The sequence below is a fragment of the Cherax quadricarinatus genome, chromosome 47 (assembly GCF_038502225.1).
Source record: "Cherax quadricarinatus isolate ZL_2023a chromosome 47, ASM3850222v1, whole genome shotgun sequence".
In the NCBI taxonomy this organism is placed as follows: domain Eukaryota; kingdom Metazoa; phylum Arthropoda; class Malacostraca; order Decapoda; family Parastacidae; genus Cherax; species Cherax quadricarinatus.
The window spans coordinates 50,250-76,078 of NC_091338.1; the positions used below are offsets into that span (position 1 = coordinate 50,250).

The 25,829-nt window shown below is 39.8% G+C and overlaps 1 protein-coding gene across 2 annotated transcripts in view; it reads right to left on the reverse strand.

Moving 5' to 3' along the window:
- Positions 1-25,829, reverse strand: part of LOC128696589 (uro-adherence factor A) — an 82,903-nt gene that overhangs the window by 43,456 nt on the left and 13,618 nt on the right. For both annotated transcript variants that reach the window (XM_070094647.1, XM_070094648.1), the window contains exons 2-3: positions 281-2,504; positions 102-171 (exon numbers count right to left, since the gene is read on the reverse strand). In XM_070094647.1, the coding sequence (XP_069950748.1) occupies positions 102-171; positions 281-2,504 (2,294 nt within the window). The remainder of the gene's footprint in view (positions 1-101; positions 172-280; positions 2,505-25,829) is intronic.

The following is a 25,829-nucleotide window of genomic DNA, read 5'->3' on the forward strand; positions in this document are numbered from 1 at the left end:
CAGTTTTGATTATCACAAACAATTCTGAGAACATATCTTTATCTCTTGACAAGTTGTTTTCAAAATACCCTACTCTAAACACTTCAATTTACACAACTTACCAGAATCACCATTAGCAACACCATTCGTCTCTTCACTATGTCCATTCGTCATTGCTGAGTCGGCACTTTCCTAACAGATGAAATAAAGGATTGCTTTATTTTTTAAAACTGCATTTTTAAATTAATTCTTCAAAATATTGGTACATAATATGCCATGACAATTCCTATCAAGCACAAACCTTCTCTTCATCTTCATTTGTCTCCATTGCTTCCACTGTAGATCCGCTTTTGTCCTCTGATACATCTTTAGTTTGCCTGCTTCTTTCTTCTACAGCTACACCAGTTTTTTCTTCCTCCGAGTCTTCTGTCTTTACTTTCTCCACACCCCCTTTTGGCTTCTCTTCCTTTCTTGGCTCCCCTGTTGTGGACTCTGCCTTGTCAGTCTTTCCGAATTTTTCCAAATCTTCTGCCTCATCCGTCTCTCTCATTATTTTTGACTCTTCTAACACGTTAGTTTTCTTTAGTTCTTCTGTTTTGTCTGTCTTTTCCGGATCATTTGTCTTATCCATTTTTTCTAGCTTTTCTGTTTTGTCACTGTCCTGTACATCTGTGTTGTCTGTATTTTCTGGCGCATTTGGCTTTTCTCTGTTCTCCGGGACATCTACTTTTCCAGTCTCTGCCTTCTGAGATTTATCTGTGGTCTCAACATTTTCAGACTTATTGGTAGCTTTAGCCCTTTCAGACCTATTGGTTGCTTCAGCATTTTCAGGCCTATCAGTTGCTTCAGCATTTTCAGACCTATCGGTTGCTTCAGCATTTTCAGGCCTATCAGTTGCTTCAGCATTTTCAGACCTATCAGTCCCTTCAGCATTTTCAGATTTGTCTGCCATTTCAACATCTTCACACATATCTGTCATTTCAACACTTTCAGACTTCCCTGCAATTTCAACACTTTCAGATTTTCCTGCAATTTCAACACTTTCAGACTTCCCTGCAATTTCCACACTTTCAGACTTCCCTGCAATTTCAACACTTGCAGACTTCCCGGCAGTTTCTTCAACAATTTCAGACTTCCCTGCAGTTTCTTCAACACTTTCAGACTTCCCTGCAGTTTCTTCAACACTTTCAGACTTCCCTGCAGTTTCTTCAACACTTTCAGACTTCCCTGCAGTTTCTTCAACACTTTCAGACTTCCCTGCAGTTTCTTCAACACTTTCAGACTTCCCTGCAGTTTCTTCAACACTTTCAGACTTCCCTGCAGTTTCTTCAACACTTTCAGACTTCCCTGCAGTTTCTTCAACACTTTCAGACTTCCCTGCAGTTTCTTCAACACTTTCAGACTTCCCTGCAGTTTCTTCAACACTTTCAGACTTCCCTGCAGTTTCTTCAACACTTTCAGACTTCCCTGCAGTTTCTTCAATACTTTCAGACTTCCCTGCAGTTTCTTCAATACTTTCAGACTTCCCTGCAGTTTCTTCAACACTTGCAGACTTCCCTGCAGTTTCAACACTTGCAGACTTCTCTGCCATTTCAACACTTTCAGACTTCTCTGCCATTTCAACACTTTCCGACTTCTCTGCCATTTCAACACTTTCAGACTTTTCTGCCATTTCAACACTTTCAGACTTTTCTGCCATTTCAACACTTTCAGACTTTTCTGCCATTTCAACACTTTCAGACTTTTCTGCCATTTCAACACTTTCAGACTTTTCTGCCATTTCAACACTTTCAGACTTTTCTGCCATTTCAACACTTTCAGACTTTTCTGCCATTTCAACACTTTCAGACTTCTCTGCCATTTCAACACATTCAGACTTCTCTGCCATTTCAACACATTCAGACTTCTCTGCCATTTCAACACATTCAGACTTCTCTGCCATTTCAACACTTTCAGACTTCTCTGCCATTTCAACACTTTCAGACTTCTCTGCCATTTCAACACATTCAGATTTTTCTGCCATTTCAACACTTTCAGACTCTTCTCTCATTTCCAGACATTCAGTCTTGCTAGTTTTATCTATTTTCTCTACCATATCTATTTTTACACTTTTTTCTCTCTCTTCTGTCTCCACCTCTGGCTTTTCTGCTGTTTCCACTTGTTCTGGAGTTTCTGTTTCCTGTGTGTTTTCCAGCTTGTTTGGGCCTTCAGACTTCTCTAGCTTTTCTACAGCTTCATCTTTCTGTACAGATTCTTTTGACTTTTCTGCATTATCTGCTTTTTTAGTTTTTTCTACTACCTCCTCTTTGTTTTCTTTACTGCTGTCCATTGGAGTTCCTGGTTTTTCCTTTTCTTCATTTCCCTTGTCCACTACTTTCTTCTCCTCTTTTTCCTCTTTTTCTTTGGATATCTCTGGCTCTTCACCATTTGCTTTAACTCTGGAGTTTGCTTCTACTTCCTTTATGGGCGACTTCACTTCTTTTGCAGTCTTTCCAGAGCATTCACTTTTAACTTCTGTGTTGGCACTGTGAATAAAGATGGCAATCTAACATTAGAATCAGCATGTAGAAATGTATCTAACAGCATAAAGAGCAGTGGAAATCACTTCATATAGTCAACCAATAAAAGTACTAAATAATTTAAAATATACATACTGCATAAAATTACATTGTCCTCTACATGCAGACCCTGTTAAACAGTTTTCTGGTATGAAATTCTAGTTTATGAGTGGCAACTGATACATTTGGGAACATTTCCTGCTTGGCAACACTTTGTTCATATATATATGCAGTGGGTGGAGGTCCAAGTACTCCAGGGTCTAGCCATGTACCATAAAAATGCTGTTTAAAGATTTTTACAAGTTTTAGTAGACATCAATAGCTTAGGCAAAACTAGCTATATAACTACAGGTTAATACTGGCACTGTTCCTAGAGGCTGCAGGAAATTCAGAAACAGCAAAGACATTACTGTACTACAGTACTAAATGGTGTTCATTTAATTAAGATTTGTGCTCATATTGGTTCCAAAAGCCATCTCTTGAAAAACTGCACTAGCTTCATTAATATTGACAGTCATAAGAAATCTCCAGTGTGATTTAAGCCTGGGAAATTTAGTGGTAGTATTTTCAACAAAATCCAACAAAAAATTTAGGCAATGAAAGATTGGATGTCAGACTGAAAAGGAGTATGGAAAAGTGAATGTGTTAAGATATTTGGGAGAAGACTTGTCAGTGGACGGGTCTATGAAAGATGAGGTGAACCACAGAAGTGGTGAGGGTAAAAACAGTAGGTAGTGCACTGAGGCATCTGTGGAGACAAAACATTATTCATGGAGGCAAAAAGGGAACTATCAAGAATATAATGGTACCAACACTCCTACATGGGTGTTAACCTTTACAGCAAGGAGGCTGGAAGCAGTGGAAATATATGTGATAAATGGTGTGAGGATAATGTGTAATGTGAATATTATGAAGAGAATTCATAGTCTGGAGGTTAGGAGGTACAGCATTACAATAAAAGTATTATCCAGATGGCTGGAGGAGGGATTGCTGGACATTTTGAGGGGATGGACAAAAATAGGATGACTTGGAGGAAATATAAATCCATCAGAGGGAAAGAATGGTAGGGATCATTTTAGGAAAAGGAAGGAAAAAGGGGGTAAAGGTTTTGTACGTGAGAGGCTTGGACGTTCAACTGGCACACGAGTGTTAGATAGGAGTGGAAGCAAGTGGCTTTTATAACGATGTGCTGTTGGAGTGTGAACGAAGTAAAATTTATGAAGGGATTCAGGAAAACCAGTTAGCTGGACTTGAGTCCTGGAGGTAGGAGGTACAGTGCCTGCACCCTTAAGAAGGGGTGGGGATACTGCAGTTTGGAGGGGCATCTCAGCTGTAAAATAGGCATGCCTCTGGCAAGATGGTGATGAAGCAAGTGAAAATGTTTCTTCTTATTCGGGTCACCCTACTTTGGTGGGAAATGGCCAGTGTTAAAAAAATAAAAATAATTCAGCAAGTGCATTTTCCAGAAAAGCCTAAGATTGGTTATCTGTTTAGGGATTGTGCACAATCAAAACAAATGGGCATTGTAAAAATGCTAATACCTAAATGCTAGGAGGAGGACCCTAAAATAACATGAATCAGAATACACTACCAAAATTATTTGTCAATCATGTAGAGTAGAAAAACTGGTCAGATGATCTGCCAAATTTATGAGCTTCATAATTCAAGGGATTTGATTATACAGTACCTTTTTTTCTTTCTTTCAGGGCATGTCATGAATAGGTTGATTCACAAATTGTTTTGCTTTGTTCATTTTCTTTTGTCTTGAAAACTAACTTTAGGATGTTGCTCAAAATCACGTAGTTGGATTTCCTCACCCAAAAATGCATATTCATTCTTTCTTACAAATGTCAATATTAATCTGATTGAAAATACATACAGTAGGGCCCCGCTTTACAGGTTTCCGCTAATACGGACATTTCAAATTATGATCAAAACTCGCTATATGGCTTCCCCCACCCAGTTTGTTTACATTCTCTGTGAGCTCTGTAAGCACCATGTCTCTCCATTATGTCTGGAAACTCCAAAATTTCAAGTGTTTTTAAGAAGTCGTCCAAGCTCGGAGCACGGAGTAAAAAAAAAAATAGAAAAAATGCGAAAATTGAGTTATTGGTACCAAAAAATAGCTGAACTTTCTGGCTACACTCTGGTATAATTATTATCCTTGTACGATGTTTCTAAAAGGAATTACAGTCATTTATAACAGGCATGGTGACAGCGCCTTGCCTCGCAAAACTTCTCATATGCTAACTTTTTTCTCTTTACATCATCATTCCACCAATCGCTCCTCTTCCCTCCCACACCCACTTTCCTGTAACCAAAAACTTCTGCTGAACACTAACACTACATCTTTAAACCTACCCCATACCTCTTCGACCCCATTGCCTATGCTCTCATTAGCCCACCTATCCTCCAATAGCTGTTTATATCTTACCCCAACTGCCTCCTCTTTTAGTTTATAAACCTTCACCTCTCTCTTCCCTGACGCTTCTATTCTCCTTGTATCCCATCTACCTTTTACTCTCAGTGTAGCTACAACTAAAAAGTGATCTGATATATCTGTGGCCCCTCTATAAACATGTACATCCTGAAGTCTACTCAACAGTCTTTTATCTACCAATACATAATCCAACAAACTACTGTCATTTCGCCCTACATCATATCTTGTATACTTATTTATCCTCTTTTTCTTAAAATACATATTACCTATAGCTAAACCCCTTTCAATACAAAGTTCAATCAAAGAGCTCCCATTATCATTTACACCTGGCACCCCAAACTTACCTACCACACCCTCTCTAAAAGTTTCTCCTACTTTAGCATTCAGGTCCCCTACCACAATTACTCTCTCACTTGGTTCAAAGGTTCCTATACATTCACTTAACATCTCTCAAAATCTCTCTCTCTCCTCTACATTCCTCTCTTCTCCAGGTGCATACACGCTTATCATGACCCAATTTTCGCATCCAACTTTTACTTTAATCCACATAATCCTTGAATTTACACATTCATATTCTCTTTTCTCCTTCCATAACTGATCCTTCAACATTACTGCTACCCCTTCCTTAGCTCTAACTCTCTCAGATACTCCAGATTTAATTCAAATTCAAAGTTTATTCTCTATAAGGATTACAATGCTGAGTTTACAGAATTTGGTTATTGTGTGGTTTACATGTAGTTAAATAATAATTACAAAGTGTACCACTAGAACACCTAGCATGGCTAGGCATTTCGGGCAGACTTAGATTAAATCTTAAGTTTAAAATACAGTGGACCCCTGCATAACGATCACCTCTGAATGCGACCAATTATGTAAGTGTATTTATGTAAGTGTGTTTGTACGTGTATGTTTGGGGGTCTGAAATGGACTAATCTACTTCACAATATTCCTTATGGGAACAAATTCGGTCAGTACTGGCACCTGAACATACTTCTGGAGTGAAAAAATATCGTTAACCGGGGGTCCACTGTATTACAAAATTATGAGGTAAGTTGGTATTATGGCTAAGTGACTAAATACTAGTTTGTGAGTTTAGCAATGTGAATGCTTTTGTTTTGGCACTATACATAGTTTCAGTATTGGAGTATCACAGGCCAACTTATGACTAGTTAAGATTCATTATTTTGAGATTGAGGTTGATATTTCTGTTTATGGTCAAATGGGTGAGCGAGTGTAAGTGTGAACCACCAGGTGGTATTCGTATAATTAGTTGACAGGGTGTATCAGGGAGATAAGATGTTTTCTGATGGTAGTTTTGAAGGTGATGAATGAGTCTGCAGTTTTAGAATTTTCAGGTAGGGTGTTCCAGATTTTAGGGCCTTTGACATACATTGAATTTTTGTAAAGGTTTAGTCGGACACGGGGAATGTCATAAGAGACGTTTGTGTCTGGTGTTGTGCCTGTGGGTTCTGTCACAACTATCAAGAAAGCGTTTTAGGTCAGGGTTAATATTGGAATTTAAGGTCCTGTAGATGTAGATTGCACAGTAGTAAGTGTGGATGTACTGAACAGGGAGTAAGTTTAGATCTATGAAGAGTGGGGGGGTGTGTTGCCAGGGATGTAATTTAGTGATTATTCTTACTGCGGCTTTTTGTTGGGTGATTATTGGCTTTAGGCGTGTTGCTGCAGTTGAACCCCAAGCACAGATAGCATAGGTGAGGTATGGATATATAAGTGAATGGTATAGTGTGAGAAGGGCAGTTTGCGGCACGTAGTATCATATCTTGGAGAGGATCCCAACCGTTTTGGATACTTTTTTGGTTATGTGTTGGATATAGGTGCTGAAGTTCAGGTTGTTGTCGAGGTATAGGCCTAGGAATTTGCCCTCATTGTGCCTGGCAATTAGAGTGTTGTCGATCTTAATGTTAATTTGCGCATCTCCTGCTCTGCTACCAAACATAATGTAGTAGGTTTTGTCAGCGTTAAGCCTAAGTTTATTGGCTGTCATCCAAGTCGATATTTTGATCAGCTCCTCATTAACAATGGTGTTGAGGGTGGCAAGATTAGGGTGAGAGATGACATAAGTCGTGTCGTCAGCAAAGAGAATGGGGTTCAGGTGTTGAGATACGTTTGGAAGATCATTGATGTATATGAGGAAGAGCAGGGGACCAAGAACACTTCCCTGCGGAACTCCAGTATCAAGTGGCTGTGTTGTTGATGCTGTGTCTTTAATGGTGACATACTGATACCTATTAGTAAGGTAAGATTTGAAATATGCAAGCGCATGGCCTCTTATACCATAATGGTCAAGTTTGCGGAGTAGGATGCCGTGGTCTACTGTGTCAAAAGCTTTTCTTAGGTCAATAAAAATTCCTAGTGGATATTCCTTATTTTCCAATGCTGTGTAAAGCAGATCTAGCATTTTTATGATTGCATCATTAGTGCTTTTATTTTTCCTGAATCCAAATTGACAGGGGTTGAGTATGTTTTGTGCTGTTATAAATGAATATAGTCTCCTGTGCACGAGTTTCTCAAAGATTTTGGATAGCAATGGTAAGTTTGATATTGGCCTATAGTTGTTTAAATCCCATTTATTTCCCCCCACCGAAACTCCCCTACCCCCTTCAGCTTTGTTTCGCTTAGGGCCAGGACATCCAACTTCTTTTCATTCATAACATCAGCAATCGTCTGTTTCTTGTCATCTGCACTACATCCACGCACATTCAAGCATCCCAGTTTTATGAAGTTTTTCTTCTCCTTTTTAGTAAATGTCTACAGGAGAAGGGGTTACTAGCCCATCGCTCCCGGCATTTTAGTTGCCTCATACGACACGCATAGCTTATGGAGGAAAGATTCTTTTCCACTTCCCCATGGACAATAGAAGAAATAAAGAACAAGAGCTATTTAGAAAAAGGAGAAAAACCTAGATGTATGTATATATATATATGCATGTGCGTGTCTGTGAAATGTGACCAAAGTGTAAGTAGGAGTAGCAAGATATCCCTGTTATCTAGCGTGTTTATGAGACAAAGACACCAGCAATCCTACCATCATGCAAAACAGTTACAGGTTTCTGTTTCACAGTCATCTGGCAGAACGGTAGTACTTCCCTGGGTGGTTGCTGTCTACCAACCTACTACTATACTAATATTATACTAATTGTATTATACTAATAAGAATGATGAATTGAGATTAATTGCAAGCGCGGGTAACATTGATGTTTTTGCCATAACCGATACGTGGTTTAATACGAAAAATAGGGACATGCCTGCTGAATGTCATATTCAAGGTTTTAAATTGTTCCAAGTAGACAGAAGTAACAGAAAGGCGAGTGGGGTGGCACTATGTCCAACATCGTTTAAATTGTTGCATAAAAATGGGTATAAAATCTGAAGCACATACTGAGTCTGTTTGGGCAGAATTTTCAGAGGCACGAAAAATTGATTTTAGGCGTGATATCCTATCCAAACTTGGATAGAGACCAAGGAAGACCACTGTGGGAGGACACAAGACACGATAACGTTGTAATTCTAGGAGACTTTAACTTTAGTTAGATTGATTGGAATTTTTTGATGGAGTTTAGAATCTAATAACTCTTTAGTAGTAGTTCAGGATTGTTTTTTGAAGCAGTTTGTGACAGAACATACAAGTGGAAATAACCTGCTTGACTTGGTTCTGGCAAACAAGGAATCACTTGTTAATAATTTAGAAATTTCAGAGGAACTTGGAGCAAGTGACCACAAATCAATTACCTTTAGCATTGAATGGAAGTATAATAGCAGGGATAACTCAGTAACAGTCCCAGATTTTCACTTAGCAGATTACAATGGGCTTAGAGAACACTTATCATCTGTAGACGGGTAACGAAGAGAGCTATCAATGTGAGTTTTCTACATGCTGCCCAAAGAACCTTTATCCCGTACAAAGAAAATAGATTGAATAGAAATGACCCAAAATGGATGGATAGGCTCAAATATCTTTTAGGACAAAAAAAAAAAAAAAGCAACTTATTATTATTTTTATTATTAACCCTTTGAGGGTTTTCGTCGTACTAGTACGTCTTACGCGTAGGGGTTTTTGACGTACTAGTACGCATAAATTCTAGCGGCCTCAAATCTCGCGCGAAAAGGCTGATAGGCCTAGGTGTGAGAGAATGGGTCTGCGTGGTCAGTGCGCGCGGTAGAAAAAAAATCTGGGACCCAGTGGTGCATTGTGGGAATGCCCTCTTAGTAAACAATGTCCACCATGCCTCGCGGTAAGAAGCTCCTCACTCCTCGGCGAATTGGGACACTTTTGTTCCCCAGTGACAGTTCTAATAGTGATGGAAGTGCCAGTGAAGATGAGTTTCGTGGTTTTAGTGAGGTTTTGACCGAAACTAATGACCATAATATCAGTAATAGTGAAGAAAACCCAGACGACCCTCAGCCTTCCACCTCTGGTGCTGGGCCCTCGTGTTCACGTTCAGTTGTTCCAGAACCCAAGAGGAAACTTCTATTTTCCCAAATCCCAGACTCAGATGAGAGCATGGGTGATGATAGTGATAGTGAATATGAACTACAAGCTCTTCAAACTAGTTCCAGTAGTGATAGTGAAGTGCAATATTCCCCAGTGAAGCGTCAGTATATACGACGATATATGCGCTCTGGAAGTGTGCCATATGTTATACCAAGGGGAAGGAGTGTATCTCGGAGTACATCCCGTGGCTGTACAACAGGAACAGACAGTGAAAATGACGAAGATACTGTTGCAATTGGGATGGAAAATGTGCGTGGTGGTAGTGGTGCCGGCGGTGAGGCACCAGCAGTGGGCCATGCTGCCACCCACGCTGCCAGCCACACCGCTGCCTCAGCTGATCTAGAACAAAGGCCACCATCCCCCACTCCCCCACCACACCAGCCTCCACAACCACAACCTCCACAACCACAACCACCTGTCATTGTCCAGTACCCACCAGCAGACCGCACCTGGGATTGGCAGGAAGCTGTCAATTTTGTTCCAAATCCCCACCAGTTTGATGGCAGCCAAAGTGGAATACAGCCATCTTGTGCACTTGGGAACAATGCCACTGAACTGGAATGTTTCGAGTTATTCTTTGACGAACCACTGATGAAAAGTATTGTCATGGAAAGCAACACATACTACGAGTACACCATGGCAAACACAATACTTTCACCAAAATCACGTCTACACCAATGGAAGGAGGCAACTGTGGCTGAGATGTATCTTTTCTTTGCCACAATAATGCTTATGCCACATGTGTATAAGCACAAAGTGAAATCATACTGGTCAACAGACCCCCTGATTGCAACACCAGGTTTCAGTGATATAATGCCAGTGAATCGATTTGTGCTAATGTTACGTATGCTTCACTTCTCAGATAAAACCAGGCCTGACAGAACTGACAGGTTATATAAGATTAGGAATGTGTTTGTGTATCTGAAACAGAAATTCAGTACTCATTTTTATCCCTTCAGGAAGCTTGTAATTGACGAGTCTTTGATTCTGTTCAAAGGAAGACTCTCTTTCAAGCAGTACATACCAAGCAAGAGGAAACGCTTTGGTATAAAGTTGTTTGTGCTTTGTGATTGTTACAATGGTCTGGTATTGGATATTATTGTGTACACTGGAAGTTATACATTGCAAAATACCAGGAAGTTATTGGGCATCTCAGGTGATGTGGTTCGAACAATGATAGAACCATACCTTGGTAAGGGGCATATATTATATACAGATAACTGGTACACAAGCCCCTCACTCAGTGATTTTTTGCGAGTGAACATGACAGATGTGTGTGGCACAGTGCGTGCAAATCGAAAACATATGCCCAGGTTTGATGCTGGCACTCGCAGAGGTGAGGTGCAGGCGTTTGCTGCCAATGACATCATGGCATTTCGGTGGCATGACAAACGAGATGTCACACTGTTGTCATCAATTCACCCTAATGAAATGGCAGACAGTGGCAGGCAGCATAGAGAGAGAAATGAACCCATTCTAAAACCTGCAGCTGTGATTGATTACACCTTCAACATGCGTTCAGTGGACAAATGTGACATGCAGATTGGGTTTGCTGATTGTGTTCGCAAGAGTTATAAGTGGTACATCAAACTGTTTTTCCATCTTCTGGACATTTCCATGCTCAATGCTTATAATATGTATAAGATGAGCACCAGAAACAAACCACAGTACGGCGAATTCTGTTTGTCTGTCATCAGACAAATAGTATTCAAGTACCAAGGAAATGCACCTGCAATTGACCGCCCACCAAATTATCAACAACTACCTGCTCGTCTGAAGCATGGTGATCACTTCCTGGTAAAACTGCCTGCTACTGCTTTGAAGAAAAAGGCTCAGAAGAGGTGTTACGTCTGTTCACATACAAAAAAACGCCCACGACAACGCAGAGACACTCGTTTTATGTGTGAGGAGTGCAAAACTCCACTGTGCATGACACCATGTTTCAAAGAGTTCCACAGGCTGCAGAACTTCTAGAAACATGTCCTGTGACTGTATATGTGTATATAAAATATAGAAAAATAGTAATAAACAACATTTCATATTGTTTGTTTGTGTAAATATTTTCTGTAAACAAAATAATGACAACAGTGTTTACGCCCTTATTGTGTAGTATTGAAAAAGAAATAACTTACAAAATACTGATCATGTTGGCCTCAGAGGCCATAAAAGTTACTCAGAAAAAGAAAAATTTAAAAAAAATTGAAAATAGTACATAAAAAAGTAAATAGAAAAATACCGGGTGACGGCAGTCGGCGATGTTACCATATGTTGTTCAATTTTGGCAAATTTCACACCTCCATATCTCGGTAAGTATTGACGTTAAAATTTTTTTGTTTAGCCTATAATGTTTAGAAAAAAATACTCTATTTTTTCATAAGAAAAAATAATTTTTTTTTTTTTTGAAATTTGGCCGACCCTGAGAACGAGTTTCGGAGAGGGCCTGTCGACCCTCAAAGGGTTAACACATCAGCCGATTCCCACCAAGGCAGGGTGGTCCGAAAAAGAAAAACTTTCATCATTCACTCCATCACTGTTTTGCCAGGGGGGTGCTTTACACTACAGTTATAAAACTGCAACATTAACACCCCTCCTTCAGTGTAGACACTGTACTTCCCATCTCCAGGACTCAAGCCCGGCCTGCCAGTTTCCCTGAATCCCTTCATAAATGTTATTTTGCTCACACTCCAACAGCAAGTCAAGTATTAAAAACCATTTGTCTCCATTCACTCCTATCAAACAAGCTCACCCACACTTGCTGGAAGTCCAAGCCCCTCGCGCACAAAACCTCCTTTATCCCCTTCCTCCAACCCTTCCTAGGCCGACCCCTACCCCACCTTCCCTCCACTACAGATTTATCCACTCTCGAAGTCATTCTGTTTTGTTCCATTCTCTCTACATGTCCAAACCACCTCAACAACCCCTCCTCAGCCCTCTGGATAATAGTTTTCGTAATCCCATATCTTCTCCTAATTTCCAAACTATGAATTCTCTGCATTATATTCACACCACACATTACCCTCAGACATGACATCTCCACTGCCTCCAGCCTTCTCCTTGTTGCAACATTTATCACCCATGCTTCACACCCATACAAGAGTATTGGCACAACGATACTCTCATACATTCCCCTCTTTGCGTCCACAGACTCCTAAGTGCACCACTCGCCCTTTTACCTTCATCAATTCTGTGATTCACCTCATCCCTCACAGACCCATCTGCTGACACGTCCACTCCTATATATCTGAATACATTCACCTCTTCAACACTCTCTCCCTCCAATCTGATATCCAATCTTTTGTCACCTATTCTTTTTATCCTCATAGCCTTATTCTTTACTATATTAACTTTTAATTTTCTTCATTTACATACCCTACAAAATTCATCCACCAACCTCTGCAACTTCTTTTCAGAATCTCCCAAGAGCACAGTGTTATCAGCAAAGAGAAACTGTGACAACTCCCACTTTGTGTTCGATTCTTTATCTTTTAACTCCACACCTCTTGCCAAGACCCTAGAATTCACTTCTAAGGCCTACTTTTACTGGGAAATAATCTCCCTCTCCTACACACACTAACCTGAGCCTCACTTACCTCGTAAAAACTCTTCAATGCTTTCAATAACCTACCTACTATACCATACACCTGCAACATCTACCACATTCCCCCCCCTATCCACCCTGTCATATGCCTTTTCCAAATCCATAAATGCCACAAAAACCTCTTTACCTTTATCTGACTACTGTTCACCTATACATGTATATTTCACTGTAAACACTTGGTCTACACACTCCCTACCTTTCTTAAAGCCTCCTTGTTCATCTGCTATCCTACTCTCCGTCTTACTCCTAATTCTTTCAATAATAACTACCATACACTTTACCAGGTATACTCAGACTTATTCCCCTATAATTTTTGCACTCTCTTTTATGCCCTTTGCCTTTATACAAAGGAACTATGTATGCTCTCTGCCAATCCCTAGGTACCTTACCCTCTTCCATACATTTATTAAATATTAGCACCAACCACTCCAAAACTATATCCCCTCCTACTTTTAACATTTCTATCTTTATCCCATCAATCCCAGCTGCCTTACCCCCTTTCATTCTACCCACTGCCTCATGAACTTCCCCCTCATACACAACTGGCTCTTCCTCACTCCTACAAGATGTTATTCCTCCTTGCCCTATACACAAAATCACAGCTTCCCTATCTTCAACATTTAACAATTCCTCAAAATATTCCCTCCATCTTCCCGATACTTCTAACTCTCCATTTAATAACTCTCCTCTCCTATTTTTAACTGCCAAATCCATTTGTTCCCTAGGCTTCCTCAACTTATTAATCTCACTCCAAAACTTTTTTTTATTTTCAACAAAATTTGTTGATAACATCTCACCCACTCTCATTTGCTTTCTTTTTACACTGCTTCACCACTCTCTTTTTCTTTCCATATACTCTTCCCTCCTTGCATCACTTCTACTTTGTAAAAAAAAATCTTATATGCTAACTTTTCTCCCTTGCTACTCTCTTTACATCATCATTCCACCAACCATTCTTCTTCCTTCCCGCACCCACATTCCTGTAACCACAAACTTCTGCTGAACACTAACACTACATTCTTAAACCTACCCCATACATCTTTGACCCCATTGCCTATACTCTTACTAGCCCATCTATCCTCCAATAGTTTATATCTTACCCTAACTGCCTCCTCTTTTAGTTTATACACCTTCACCTCTCTCTTACTTGCTGCTTCTATTTTCCTTGTATCCCATCTACCTTTTACTCTCAGTGTAGCTACAACTAGAAAGTGATCTGATATATCTGTGGCCCCTCTATAAACATGTACATCCTGAAATCTACTCAACAGTCTTTTATCTACCAACACACAGTCCAACAAACTACTGTCATTATGCCCTACATAACATCTTGTATACTTATTTATACTCTCTTAAAATACCTATTATACTTATAACTAAACTCCTTTCTTTACAAAGTTCAACCAAAGGGCTCCCATTATCATTTACACCTGGCACCCCAAACTTACCTACCACACCCTCTCTAAATGTTTCTCCTACTTTAGCATTTAGGTCCCCTACCACAATTACTCACTCACTTGGTTCAAAGGTTCCTATACATTCACTTAACATCTCCCAAAATCTCTCTCCCCCCCCTCTACACTCCTCTCTTCTCCAGGTGCATACACGCTTATTATGACCCACTTTTCACACCCGACCCTTATTTTAATCCACATAATCCTTGAATTTACACATTTATATTCCCTCCTCTCCTTCCATAACTGGTCCTTCAAGGATCAGTTTTAGGCCCTCTCTTGTTCATAATTTACACTAATGACCTTGATGAAGGAATTACAAGTGACATGAGCAAATTTGCTGATACAAAGATAGGCCGTATGATTCATTCTGAGGAGGATAGCAATGAACTCCAGGAGGATTTGGACAAATTAATGTCTTGGTCAGAAAAATGGCAGATGAAGTTCAATGTGGATAAGTGTAAGGTACTAGTCCTTGGTAATGAAAATAACCCTCGAAGCTATAACTAGGTGAAGTAGAGCTTGATCACACAGAATGTGAAAAAGACTTGGGAGTCATGGTAAGCAGAAGTCTAAAGCCAAGACAGCAGTGCCTAAGTGTGCGCAACAAGGCTAACAGATGACTTGGATTTATCTCAAGAAGTATAAATAACAGAAGTCCAAAAGTTATTTTACAGCTCTATACATCACTAGTGAGGCCTCATTTAGATTATGCCACTCAGTTTTGGTCTCCTTACTACAGGATTGATATAGACTCATTGGAGAACATACAAAGAAGAATGACTAAAATGATTTACTGTGTAAGGAATCTTCCATATGAAGATAGACTTAAAGCCTTAAATCTCCACTCTCTGGAGAGACGTAGAATGAGGGGAGATATCACTGAAGTGTATAAGTGGATGACGGGCATAAACAAAGGAGATATTAATAAGTACTGAGGGTGTAGAACCAGGTAAGTACCAGGAATAATGGATATAAGTTGGATAAATTTAGATTTAGAAAGGGCATAGTTAAGTACTGGTTTTCTAACAGAGAGAGTTGTTTATGGGAGGAACAATCTTCCCAGTAGGGAGATCGAGGCTAGGACTTTGGGCAGCTTTAAAAAGAGATTGGACAAATATGAGTGGGAGGGGCTGGGTTTGATTTGTCATTGGGTATGAGAGAAAATTCTTGGGTAGCTTTGGGTAGAGGTCATTTTGATAAGGGCCTGCCTTGTATGAGCCAGTAGGCCTTCTGCAGTGTTCCTCCATTCTTATGTTCTTATTGAAAAGTAAAAGGACACAAGTGCAACTAATGTGACATTTTATTGTGGCAACGTTTCGCTCTCCAGGAGCTTTGACAAGCTATTACGGCTTGACAAAGCTCCTGGAGAGCAAAACGTTGCCACAATACAGTGGTCCCTCAATAATCGTCGCGTTATTTTCGTCCAAATACAGTGGTCCCTCGCTTTTCGTAGTTCTCGGCAATCGTAAATTTCGCCAATCATAGCGGTATTTCCGTATAAACATGGACTCGCTTTTCATAGGTTGACTCACGAGTCGTAGTTCGTCCGGGACGCATACCCACGGCGTGAGCCGTGGCGGCAGCCAGTCTGCCATTGTTTACCAGTGAGCGAAGGTTCCCTCACATGCTCCAGCGAAATATTTCATAATATTCCATTTATTTTAGTGCTTGCAAGTACTAAATAAGCTACCATGGCTCCAAAGAAAGCTCCTAGTGCCAAGCCTGTGGTAAAGAAGGTGAGAAATACGATTGAATTTAAGAAAACCATCATTGAACAATATGAAAGCGGTACAAGTGTGGCCGAACTGTCCAGGATGTATAAGAAACCCTACACAACCTTATGTTCCATAGTGGCCAAGAAAAAGGAAATCAAGGATGCTGTTGTTGCAAAGGGAGTAACTATGCTGACAAAAATGAGATCACCAGTGCTGGAAGAGGTTGAGAAGTTATTATTGGTGTGGATAAATGAGAAACAATTAGCAGGAGATACTCTTATGACTTCGATTATTTGTGAAAAGGCTAGGCAGTTGCATGAAGATTTGGTAAAGAAATTGCCTGCAAATAGTGGTGATGTTAGTGAATTTAAGGCCAGCAAAGGCTGGTTTGAGAGATTTAAGAACCGTACTGGCATACACAGTGTGGTAAGGCATGGTGAGGCTGCCAATTCAGACCACAAGGCGGCTGAAAAATATGTGCATGAATCCCAGGAGTACATAGAGGCTGAAGGACTGAAACCTGAACAAGTGTTCAATTGTGACGAAACAGGCCTTTTTTGGAAAAAAATGCCAAAGAGGGCCTTCATTACACAAGAGGAAAAGGCAATGCCAGGACACAAGCCTATGAAAGACAGGCTAACGCTTATGTTCTGTGCTAATGCTAGTGGGGATTTCAAATTGAAACCATTACTAGTGTACCATTCAGAAAATCCCAGTGTGTTCAGGAAAAACAACATTATGAAGAGTAAATTGTGGGTGTTTTGGAAATCTAATAGTAAGGCATGAGTCACGAGGGAAATTTTCATCGAGTGGTTCGATGAAGTGTTTGGCCCTAGTGTGAAGGAGTATCTCCTGGAAAAGAAATTGGATCTCGAGTGCCTGCTAGTAATGGACAATGCACCTGCTCATCCTCCAAACTTGGATGACCTAATTTTTGAGGAGTTTGGGTTCATCACAGTAAAGTTCTTGCCCCCGAATACCACTCCTCTCCTCCAGCCCATGGACCAGCAGGTCATTGCAAACTTTAAAAAACTCTACACAAAAGCAATGTTTCACAGGTGCTTGACTGTGACCACAGACACTCACTTGACCCTAAGGGAATTTTGGAGAGAATACTTCAGCATCCTCCATTGCATAACCCTTATAGGTATGCTTGGGAGGGAGTGACTACCAGGACTTTGAACTCTGCCTGGAGAAAACTGTGGCCAGATTGTGTCGACGAGAGGGATTTTGAATGGTTTGGGACTGACCCTGATGAGCTTATGTCTGTTGTAAAATCAATTGTGGCACTGGGGAGTTCCATGAGGTTGGACGAGAGTTTGGAGGATGTGGAAGAATTGGTGGAAGACCACAATGAAGAGCTCACCACTGTGAGGAGCTGCAAGAGCTTCAGCAGGAAGAGCAACACATCGCAGCTCAGAATCTTGCTGCAGAGGAGGAGGAAGAGAGATGGAAGAAGGTGCCTTCTTCAGAAATTAAAGAGATTTTTACTATGTGGGGTAAGATGGAAAGCTTTATGGAGAAACATCATCCTAACAAGGTTGTTGCAAGCCATATTGGCAACATGTACAGTGACAAAGTCTTGGGCCATTTTAGGGAAGTGTTAAAGAGACGCAAGAAACAGAGTTCTCTCCACAGTTATTTTGCAAGACAGGACTAAAGTGACTCAAGGTGGTCCTAGTGGCATTAAGAAACAGAGAAGAGAAGCAACCCCAGAAAAGCAATTGGTACCTGAGGTGTTGATGGAAGGGGATTCCCCTTCCAAACTATAAACAATCCACTCTCTCTCCTCCTCCAGTCTCCCATACACTAAGAAGAATCTCCAATAAAGGTAAGTGTTATGCTGTTAATGTTTCATTCATCATTTTCCATTGTATTGTTTATGTACTACATGTATATTTCATGTTAAAAAAATTTTTGTTTTAATATTTCTGGGTGTCAGGAACAGATTAACTGTATTTACATTATTTCTTATGGGGAAAATTGATTCGTAAATCGTAAATTTCGTTTATAGTAACGGCTCCAGGAACGGATTAATTACGAAAAACAAGGGACCACTGTACTGGCTCGCAAATGGTAGGTTGACTCGCTAATCGTCGTTCGTCCTGGACGCGTACTCACGGCTCTGAGTAGCCTCGGCCTCCCTTCCCAGCCAGGGTGCCATTGTTTACCAGTGAGCGACGGTCCCCTCACTTGTTCATACAAAATATTTCATAATATTCCATTCATTTTAGTGCTTGCAAGTGCTAAATAAGCTACCATGGCTCCAAAGAAAGCTCCTAGTGCCAAGCCTTTGGTAAAGGTGAGAAATACGATTGAATTTAAGAAAAACATCATTGAACAATATGAAAGTGGCGTACGTGTGGCCGAACTGGCCAGGATGTATAACAAACCCCATATAACCATATCTTCCATCGTGGCAAAGAAAAAGGAAATCAAGGCAGATGTTGTTGCTTGGAGAAAATTGTGGCCAGTGTCCACAAGAGGGATTTTGAAGGGTTTGTGGCTGACCCTGATGAGCCTATGTTTATCTGGAGTTTATCTGGAGAGAGTTCCGGGGGTCAACGCCCCCACGGCCCGGTCTGTGACCAGGCCTCCTTAGGTCAGTGTCCCAGGATGCGACCCACACCAGTCGACTAACACCCAGGTACCCATTTTACTGATGGGGAACATAGACAACAGGTGGAAAGAAACACGTCCAATGTTTCTACTCTGGCTGGGAATCGAACCCAGGCCCTCACCGTGTGAAGCGAGAGCGTTAACCACCAGGCCACCAGAGCCAGCTGTGAAATCTATTGTGGCATTGGGGAGTTGCATGGGGTTGGATGTGAGTTTGGAAGATGTGGAAGAGTTGGTGGAGGACCAAAACGAAGGAGCTGCAAGAGCTTCAGCAGGAACAGCAACAGATCACAGCTCAGAATCTTGCTGCAGAGGAGGAGGAAGAGAGATGGAAGAAGATGCCTTCTTCAGAAATTAAGGAGATTTTTGAAAAGTGGGGTAGGATGGAAAGATTTATGGAGAAACATCACCCTGAGAAAGATGTTGCAAGCCATATCGGCAACTTGTACAGTGACAGTCTTGGCTCATTTTAGGGAAGTTTTAAAGAGACGCCAGAAACAGAGCTCTCTGGGCACTTTTTTTTGCGATACAGGACTCCAGTGACTCTCAAGGTGGTCCTCCTAGTGGCATTAAGAAACAGAGAAGAGAAGTATGTAACCCCAGAAAAGGACTGGGTACCTGAGGTGTTGATGGAAGGGGATTCCCCTTCCAAACAGTAACTAATCCAATATCTCTCCTCCTACAGTCTTCCATACACTAAGAAGAATCGCCAATAAAGGTAAGTGTTATGCTGTTAATGTTTCATTCATCATGTCCCATTGTATTGTTTATGTACTGCATCCATATTTCATGTAAAAAAAATTTGTTTTAATACTTCTGGGTGTCAGGAACGGATTAATTGTATTTACATTATTTCTTATGGGGAAGATTGATTCGAAAATCGTCTATTTCAATAATCGTCTCGCTTCCAGGAATGGATTAATGACGATAAACGAGGGACCACTGTAAAATGTCACATTAGTTGCACTTGTGTCCTTTTACTTTACATATTGTCGGTAATTCTACCAACTTTATTACAATATGTTCTTATTATTGCTACCCCTTCCTTAGCTCTAACTCTCTCAGATACTCCTGACTTACTCTTGATTTATAGGCACACTAGAAGAGGTGAGGGTCATCTTATGAATCAGTCTATTGACATTAAGAGGGACGCTAAAAAGAGGATAAGAAAAGCTAAATGGGACTATGAAATTGAAGTTGCCAGGGATTCGAAAACCCAAAAAGTTTTTTCCAGCTCTATAGTACAAAAGTTAGAGATAAATCCCCTTAAAAATAACTCTGGGCATCTTACCGACAAGGAGAACGAAATGTGCTCTATTCTTAAATATTTTCTCTCGGTTTTCACTCAGGAAGGCACTAACAATATCCCAGTAATTAATTTTTATAGTGGGCTTGAAGACGATAAATTATGCATTATCAGTCACTAGCGAAATGGTTGTCAAACAGATAGATCGATTGAAGCAAAATAAATACCCGGGCCCTGATGAACTTTTTTTCAAGGGTTCTTAAAGTGTGCAAAATGGAACTTTGTGAACCACTGACTAATATTTTTAATATTTCTCTTCAAACAGGTGTAGTGTCTGATATGTGGAAGATGGCTAATGTAATTTCTATTTTTTAACCCTTTCAGGGTCCGTCCCGTAGATCTACGGCTTTACGTTCAGGGTCCAAACCGTAGATCTACGTCATGAGCTCAGCTCACTCTGATAAACTGTGAGTGGTACATTTGGGCCTAGATATGAGAGAATACAGCTATGTGGTATGTGTGCACCACACAAAACAGATCCTGCAGCACACTGTATAATGAGAGAAAAAAACTGAAATCATGATTTTTCGATTAAAACAGCGACTTTGCAGTGTTTTTTCGTATGTTTTTTATAGTTGTATTTGCGATTTCTTGGTCTCATTTGATAGAATGGAAGACATATTACAGAAATAGAGATGATTTTGATTGGTTTTAGCACTGGAAATGGCTTGAAACTGAGCTCAAAGTAGCAGAAATGTTAAATTTTTGCCGATATTCAAGAGTAAACAAACGACCTCACACGTCTAATACACGCCAGCTGGTGGGTCTAATATGCATTCACAAATATGGTGATGATATTTATACAATTATTACAGTATTGCATAACAGTAAATCTTGTATTTTTTGGTGTGAATAAAAATTCTTTGTGAATAAAAAATCAAAATGGAATTTATTTGTAAAGCCTCAAAACGTAACTAATGAACAGAGGAAATGTTAGTTTAGTTCCAGGAATACCTACATTGTTTATTCTGGACCCTATTTTGAAATTGTAATATTTTGAACTTTGTGTTAAATTGGCCAAATTAACAATTTCCGATCACTTTAATTTGTAGTTGAAACAGTTGACTTGGCGATTTCTTGTGCTCAATCGATAGAATAGAAGTAACACTAGTGAAATAGCTAAGAATTTGGTTGACTGGAGTAATGTAATTGGCCTAAAATGGGAGTCAAAGTCGGCAAAATCGCCGATTCGTAAATATCGCTGACACATCAAAATTCGCGAGAGCATAATTTAGTCAATTTTCCATCAAATTTCGTACTTTTTGTTTTATTACCTTCACAAAAAGATTCTCTACCATTTCATAAGAAAAAATAACAAATTTTTTTGAAAATTTTTGGACACTTCAGATTTGGGCCTTGGACCCTCAAGGGGTTAAAGCAGGGGACAAGTCGTTATTGTCAAATTACCGCCCAATATGCCTGACCTCAATTGTAGGCAAATTACTAGTCAATTATAGCTGATATTATAAGAAGCCCTCTGGATAAGCATAGCTTGATTAATGATACTCAGCATTGATTCATGAGGGGCCGTTCCTGCCTAACTAATTTATTAGCCTCCTTCAGTAAAGCTTTTGCAGCTATTGACCACGATAAAGAATTTGATATTGTTTATTTAGATTTTAGCAAGGCTTTTGATAGAGTACCACACCAGAGACTGTAAAAGAAAGTGGCAGCTTGTGGCATTGGGGAAAAAGTGCTGTCATGGATCAAGTCGTGGCTCACCAATAGGAAGCAGAGAGTATGCTTAACCCTTTGAGGGTCGACAGGCCCTCTCCGAGACTCGTTCTCAGGGTCGGCCATATTTAAAAAAAAAATATTTTTTTCTTAGGAAAAGATAGAGAATCTTTTCCCTATCATAATGACACCAAAATTATGAAATTTGATGGAAAACTTATGGAATTATGCTCTCGCGAAGTTAGCGGTCTCGGCGATGTTTACGCATCGGCAATTTTGCCCAATTTGAGCCCCATTTTCGGCCAATTCCACTGTACTAGTCGACATAAAACATGAATATTTCGCTAGAACTCCATTTTTTTCTATTGAATGAGTGCAAGAAACTACCCATTTACTAATTTCAACTATCCAATAAAGTGGTCAGAATTTAGCAATTTTGCCAATTTCACACAAATTTCAAAAGATGCCAATTTCCGAATAGGGTCCAGAATAAACAAGAAAGACATTCCTGGCACTAAAATGACATTTCCTCTGTTCATTAGTCACGTCTCAAGGCCCCTCTTACATCCTTTTGCTTTCTACTTTGAATTTTTATTCTCACAAAAAATAGAAGATTTACTGTTATGCAGACTACTGCATTTGTGTAAAAAATGGTATAAATAATATTGGCACACTTGCAAAAGAATATTAGACTCACCAGTTGATGTGTATTGGACACTTGGCATGATTTGTTTACTTTTGAACTTTGGTAAAAATCGAACATTTCTGCTACTTTCAGCTCAATTTCAAGGTACTTTTCATTGTAAAACCAGTCAAAATCATCTCAATTTCTGTAATACGTCTTCCATTCTATAAAATGAGACCAAGAAAACTAGAATACAACAATAAATACCATACGAAAATACAGTGCAAAGCCGCTGTTTTATTTCAAAAAAACGGTCAGTTTTTTTTTTTTCTCAATATGCACTGTGTGCTACAGGATTTTTTTTATACTGTGCACACTGACCACATAGACCCATTCTTTCATATGTAGGCCTACCAGCTTTCTCCCTCTAGATTTGAGGGCGCTAGAATTTAGGCATACTAGTACATACGTCAAAAACCCTGGGTCGTAAGCCGTACTAGTACGGCTGAAACCCTCAAAGGGTTAAATGGGGTTAAATCTGAGTAGGGATCTGTAACAAGTGGCGTTCCTCAGGGATCACTCTTGGGCCTGTTGTTGTTTATAATATATATCAACGACCTTGATGAGGGAATTACTAGTGATATGAACAAATTCGCCGATGACACAAAGATAGGGAGCATAATTGATTCAAACGTAGATGTCACAGAATTTCAGGAGGATTTAGACAAACTCAATTCGTGGTCAGAAAAGTGGCAGATGCAGTTCAATGTAGATAAATGCAAGGTTCTGAAGCTCGGTAGTGTCCATAACCCTAGCACACACAGGTTAAATAACGTAGAAATTAGCCATACAAATTGCGAAAAGGACTTGGGGGTTATGGTAAGCAGCAACCTTAAACCAAGACAGCAATGCCTAAGCATACGTAATAAGGCAAACAGATTACTGGGATTTATATCAAGAGGTGTAAGCAACAGATGTCCAGAGGTTACACTACAGCTTTATTCATCATTAGTAAGGCCTCACCTAGATTACGCACCTCAGTTCTGGTCTCCATATTACAGAAAGGATATAAATGTGTTATAAAACATTCAGCAAAGAATGACAAACTTAATTCATAGCATTAGAAATCTTTCATATGAAAAAAGATTGAAGTCCCTTAAATTACATTCACTTGTAAGATGAAGAATGCGGGGAGACATGATCGAATTGTACAAGAGGAAGATGGGTATTAACAAAGGGGATATAAACAAGGTCTTGAGGATCTCTCTCCAAGAAAGAGACCGCAATGATGGATTGAAATTAGAGAAGTTTAGAGTTCGAAAGGATATAGGAAAGTATTGGTTTGGAAATAGGGAAGTTGATGAGTGGAACAGTCTGCCTAGTAGGGTTATTGAAGCTAGGACCTTGGGTAGTTTCGAATTTAGGTTGGATTAACGCACGAGTGAATGGGGTTGGATTTGAGTGGGACTTATATATTGAGTAAATAGAATCATCAACTTATTTCTTGGGTAGCACTGAAAATTTGGTTGGGCAAATATTCTGTTAGTGGGAAGGATTGTAAAGGACCTGCCTAGTATGGGCCAACAGGCCTGTTGCAGTGCTCCTCCTTTCTTATGTTCAAAACATTTTTGGCATTCTGAAAATTGACACAATTCTATAGTATTTCTCACCTGCTAAGCAATTTTCTTTGGTTCACCTTTACAAAGAAAAATTTTAATGATACTTAAAGGAATGTGAACATTTATCATACAGTGGGTTCAGACTTTTTCTTAGTTTATTAAACGCATTCATTATTTTTGTTTCCTGGTAGTTTCACATTTCTGGGGGAGGGGGGGGGTGACATCAGTCATGAAGTCAGGGCTGTTTTTTATGATGCCTATTTTATTTTGGCTTGGAACACAACTCCTAAATTAAAACCCAACCAACGTGGATAACTTTGGTAATTCTAGAGCTAATGCATGCCTTACATCTCTGACCTCTCTTAGTTTAAAACTGGTCAGGCTTCAGTCCATTAACCAACCCAGGTTGAATCTAAATAGCTTTTCGCTGAGCAAATGGTTTTTGCATCCTTCAAGTGTCTGCCTTATTAAGTTAAGGGGGTTGAAGTCTGTCCATGCCATAGAACCACATGAAGGGCTCAGTTCATTCACGTAAGCAGTGAGTGGTAAATTTGGGCCTATATATAAGAGAATAGGTCGATGCAATGTGTGGAATGGGTGGGGGGGGGGGGGACAAACAGGTTGCAGAATGAGGGTTGACAACAGCAGATATTACCAGGATACCCCAGGGATATGTTTAATCCTTTCAGGGTCGGTGCGGTACTTGTACAGCTTGAGAACCAGGGTCGGCGCTGTACTTGTGCGCGTAAATTCTAGCGCCTTCAAATTAAGCGGAAGAAAGCTGTTAGGCCTACATATGAAAGAATGGGTCTGTGTGGTCAGTGAGCGCAGTATAAAAAAATCCTGCAGCACGCCGTGCACAATGAGAGAGAGAAAAAAAAAACATGTTTTTGGTTTAAAACAGACTTTGCAGTGTACTTTTGCATGGTATTTACTGTTGTATTCTCATTTTCTTGGTCTCGTTTGATAGAATGGAAGACATTTTACAGAAATAGATATGATTTTGATTGGTTTCATGATGAAAAGTACCTTCAAATTGAGCTCAAAGTAGTGGAAATGTTCAAGAGTAAACAAATCACGTCACACGTCCAATACACGTCAATTGGCGAGTCTAATATTCTTTCACAAGTTCACACTGATGTTATTTATGCCATTTTTACAATAATACAGTAGTCTGCATATCAGTAAATCTTCTATTTTTGTGTGAGAATAAAAATTCAAAATGGAAAGCAAGAGTAATATAAAAGGGGCATGGAGACATGACTACTGAACAGAGAAAATGTTATCTTAGTGACTGGAATGTCTGTCTTGTTTATTCCGGACCCTATTTTGAAATTGGGATCTTTTGAAATTTGTGTGAAATTGGCCAAATCGCCAATTTTTGACCACTTCACTGGGTAGTTGAAATCGGTAAATGGGCAGTTTCTTGTAGTCATTCGATAGAACAAATGGAGTTCTAGTAAAATAGCTATATGATTTTAGTCGACTGGAACATTGGAGTTGGCTAAAAATAGGGCTCAACGTGGGCAAAATCACTGAGGCGTAAATATCGTCAAGACTGCTAACTTCGTGTGAGAATAATTCCGTTAGTTTTCCATCAAATTTCATACTTTTGGTGTCATTACCATCGGGAAAAGATTCTCTATTATTTCATAATTTTTTTTTTTTAATTTTCAACCCTGAGAGCAAGTTTAGGATCAGGGGTCTCAACCCTGAAAGGGTTC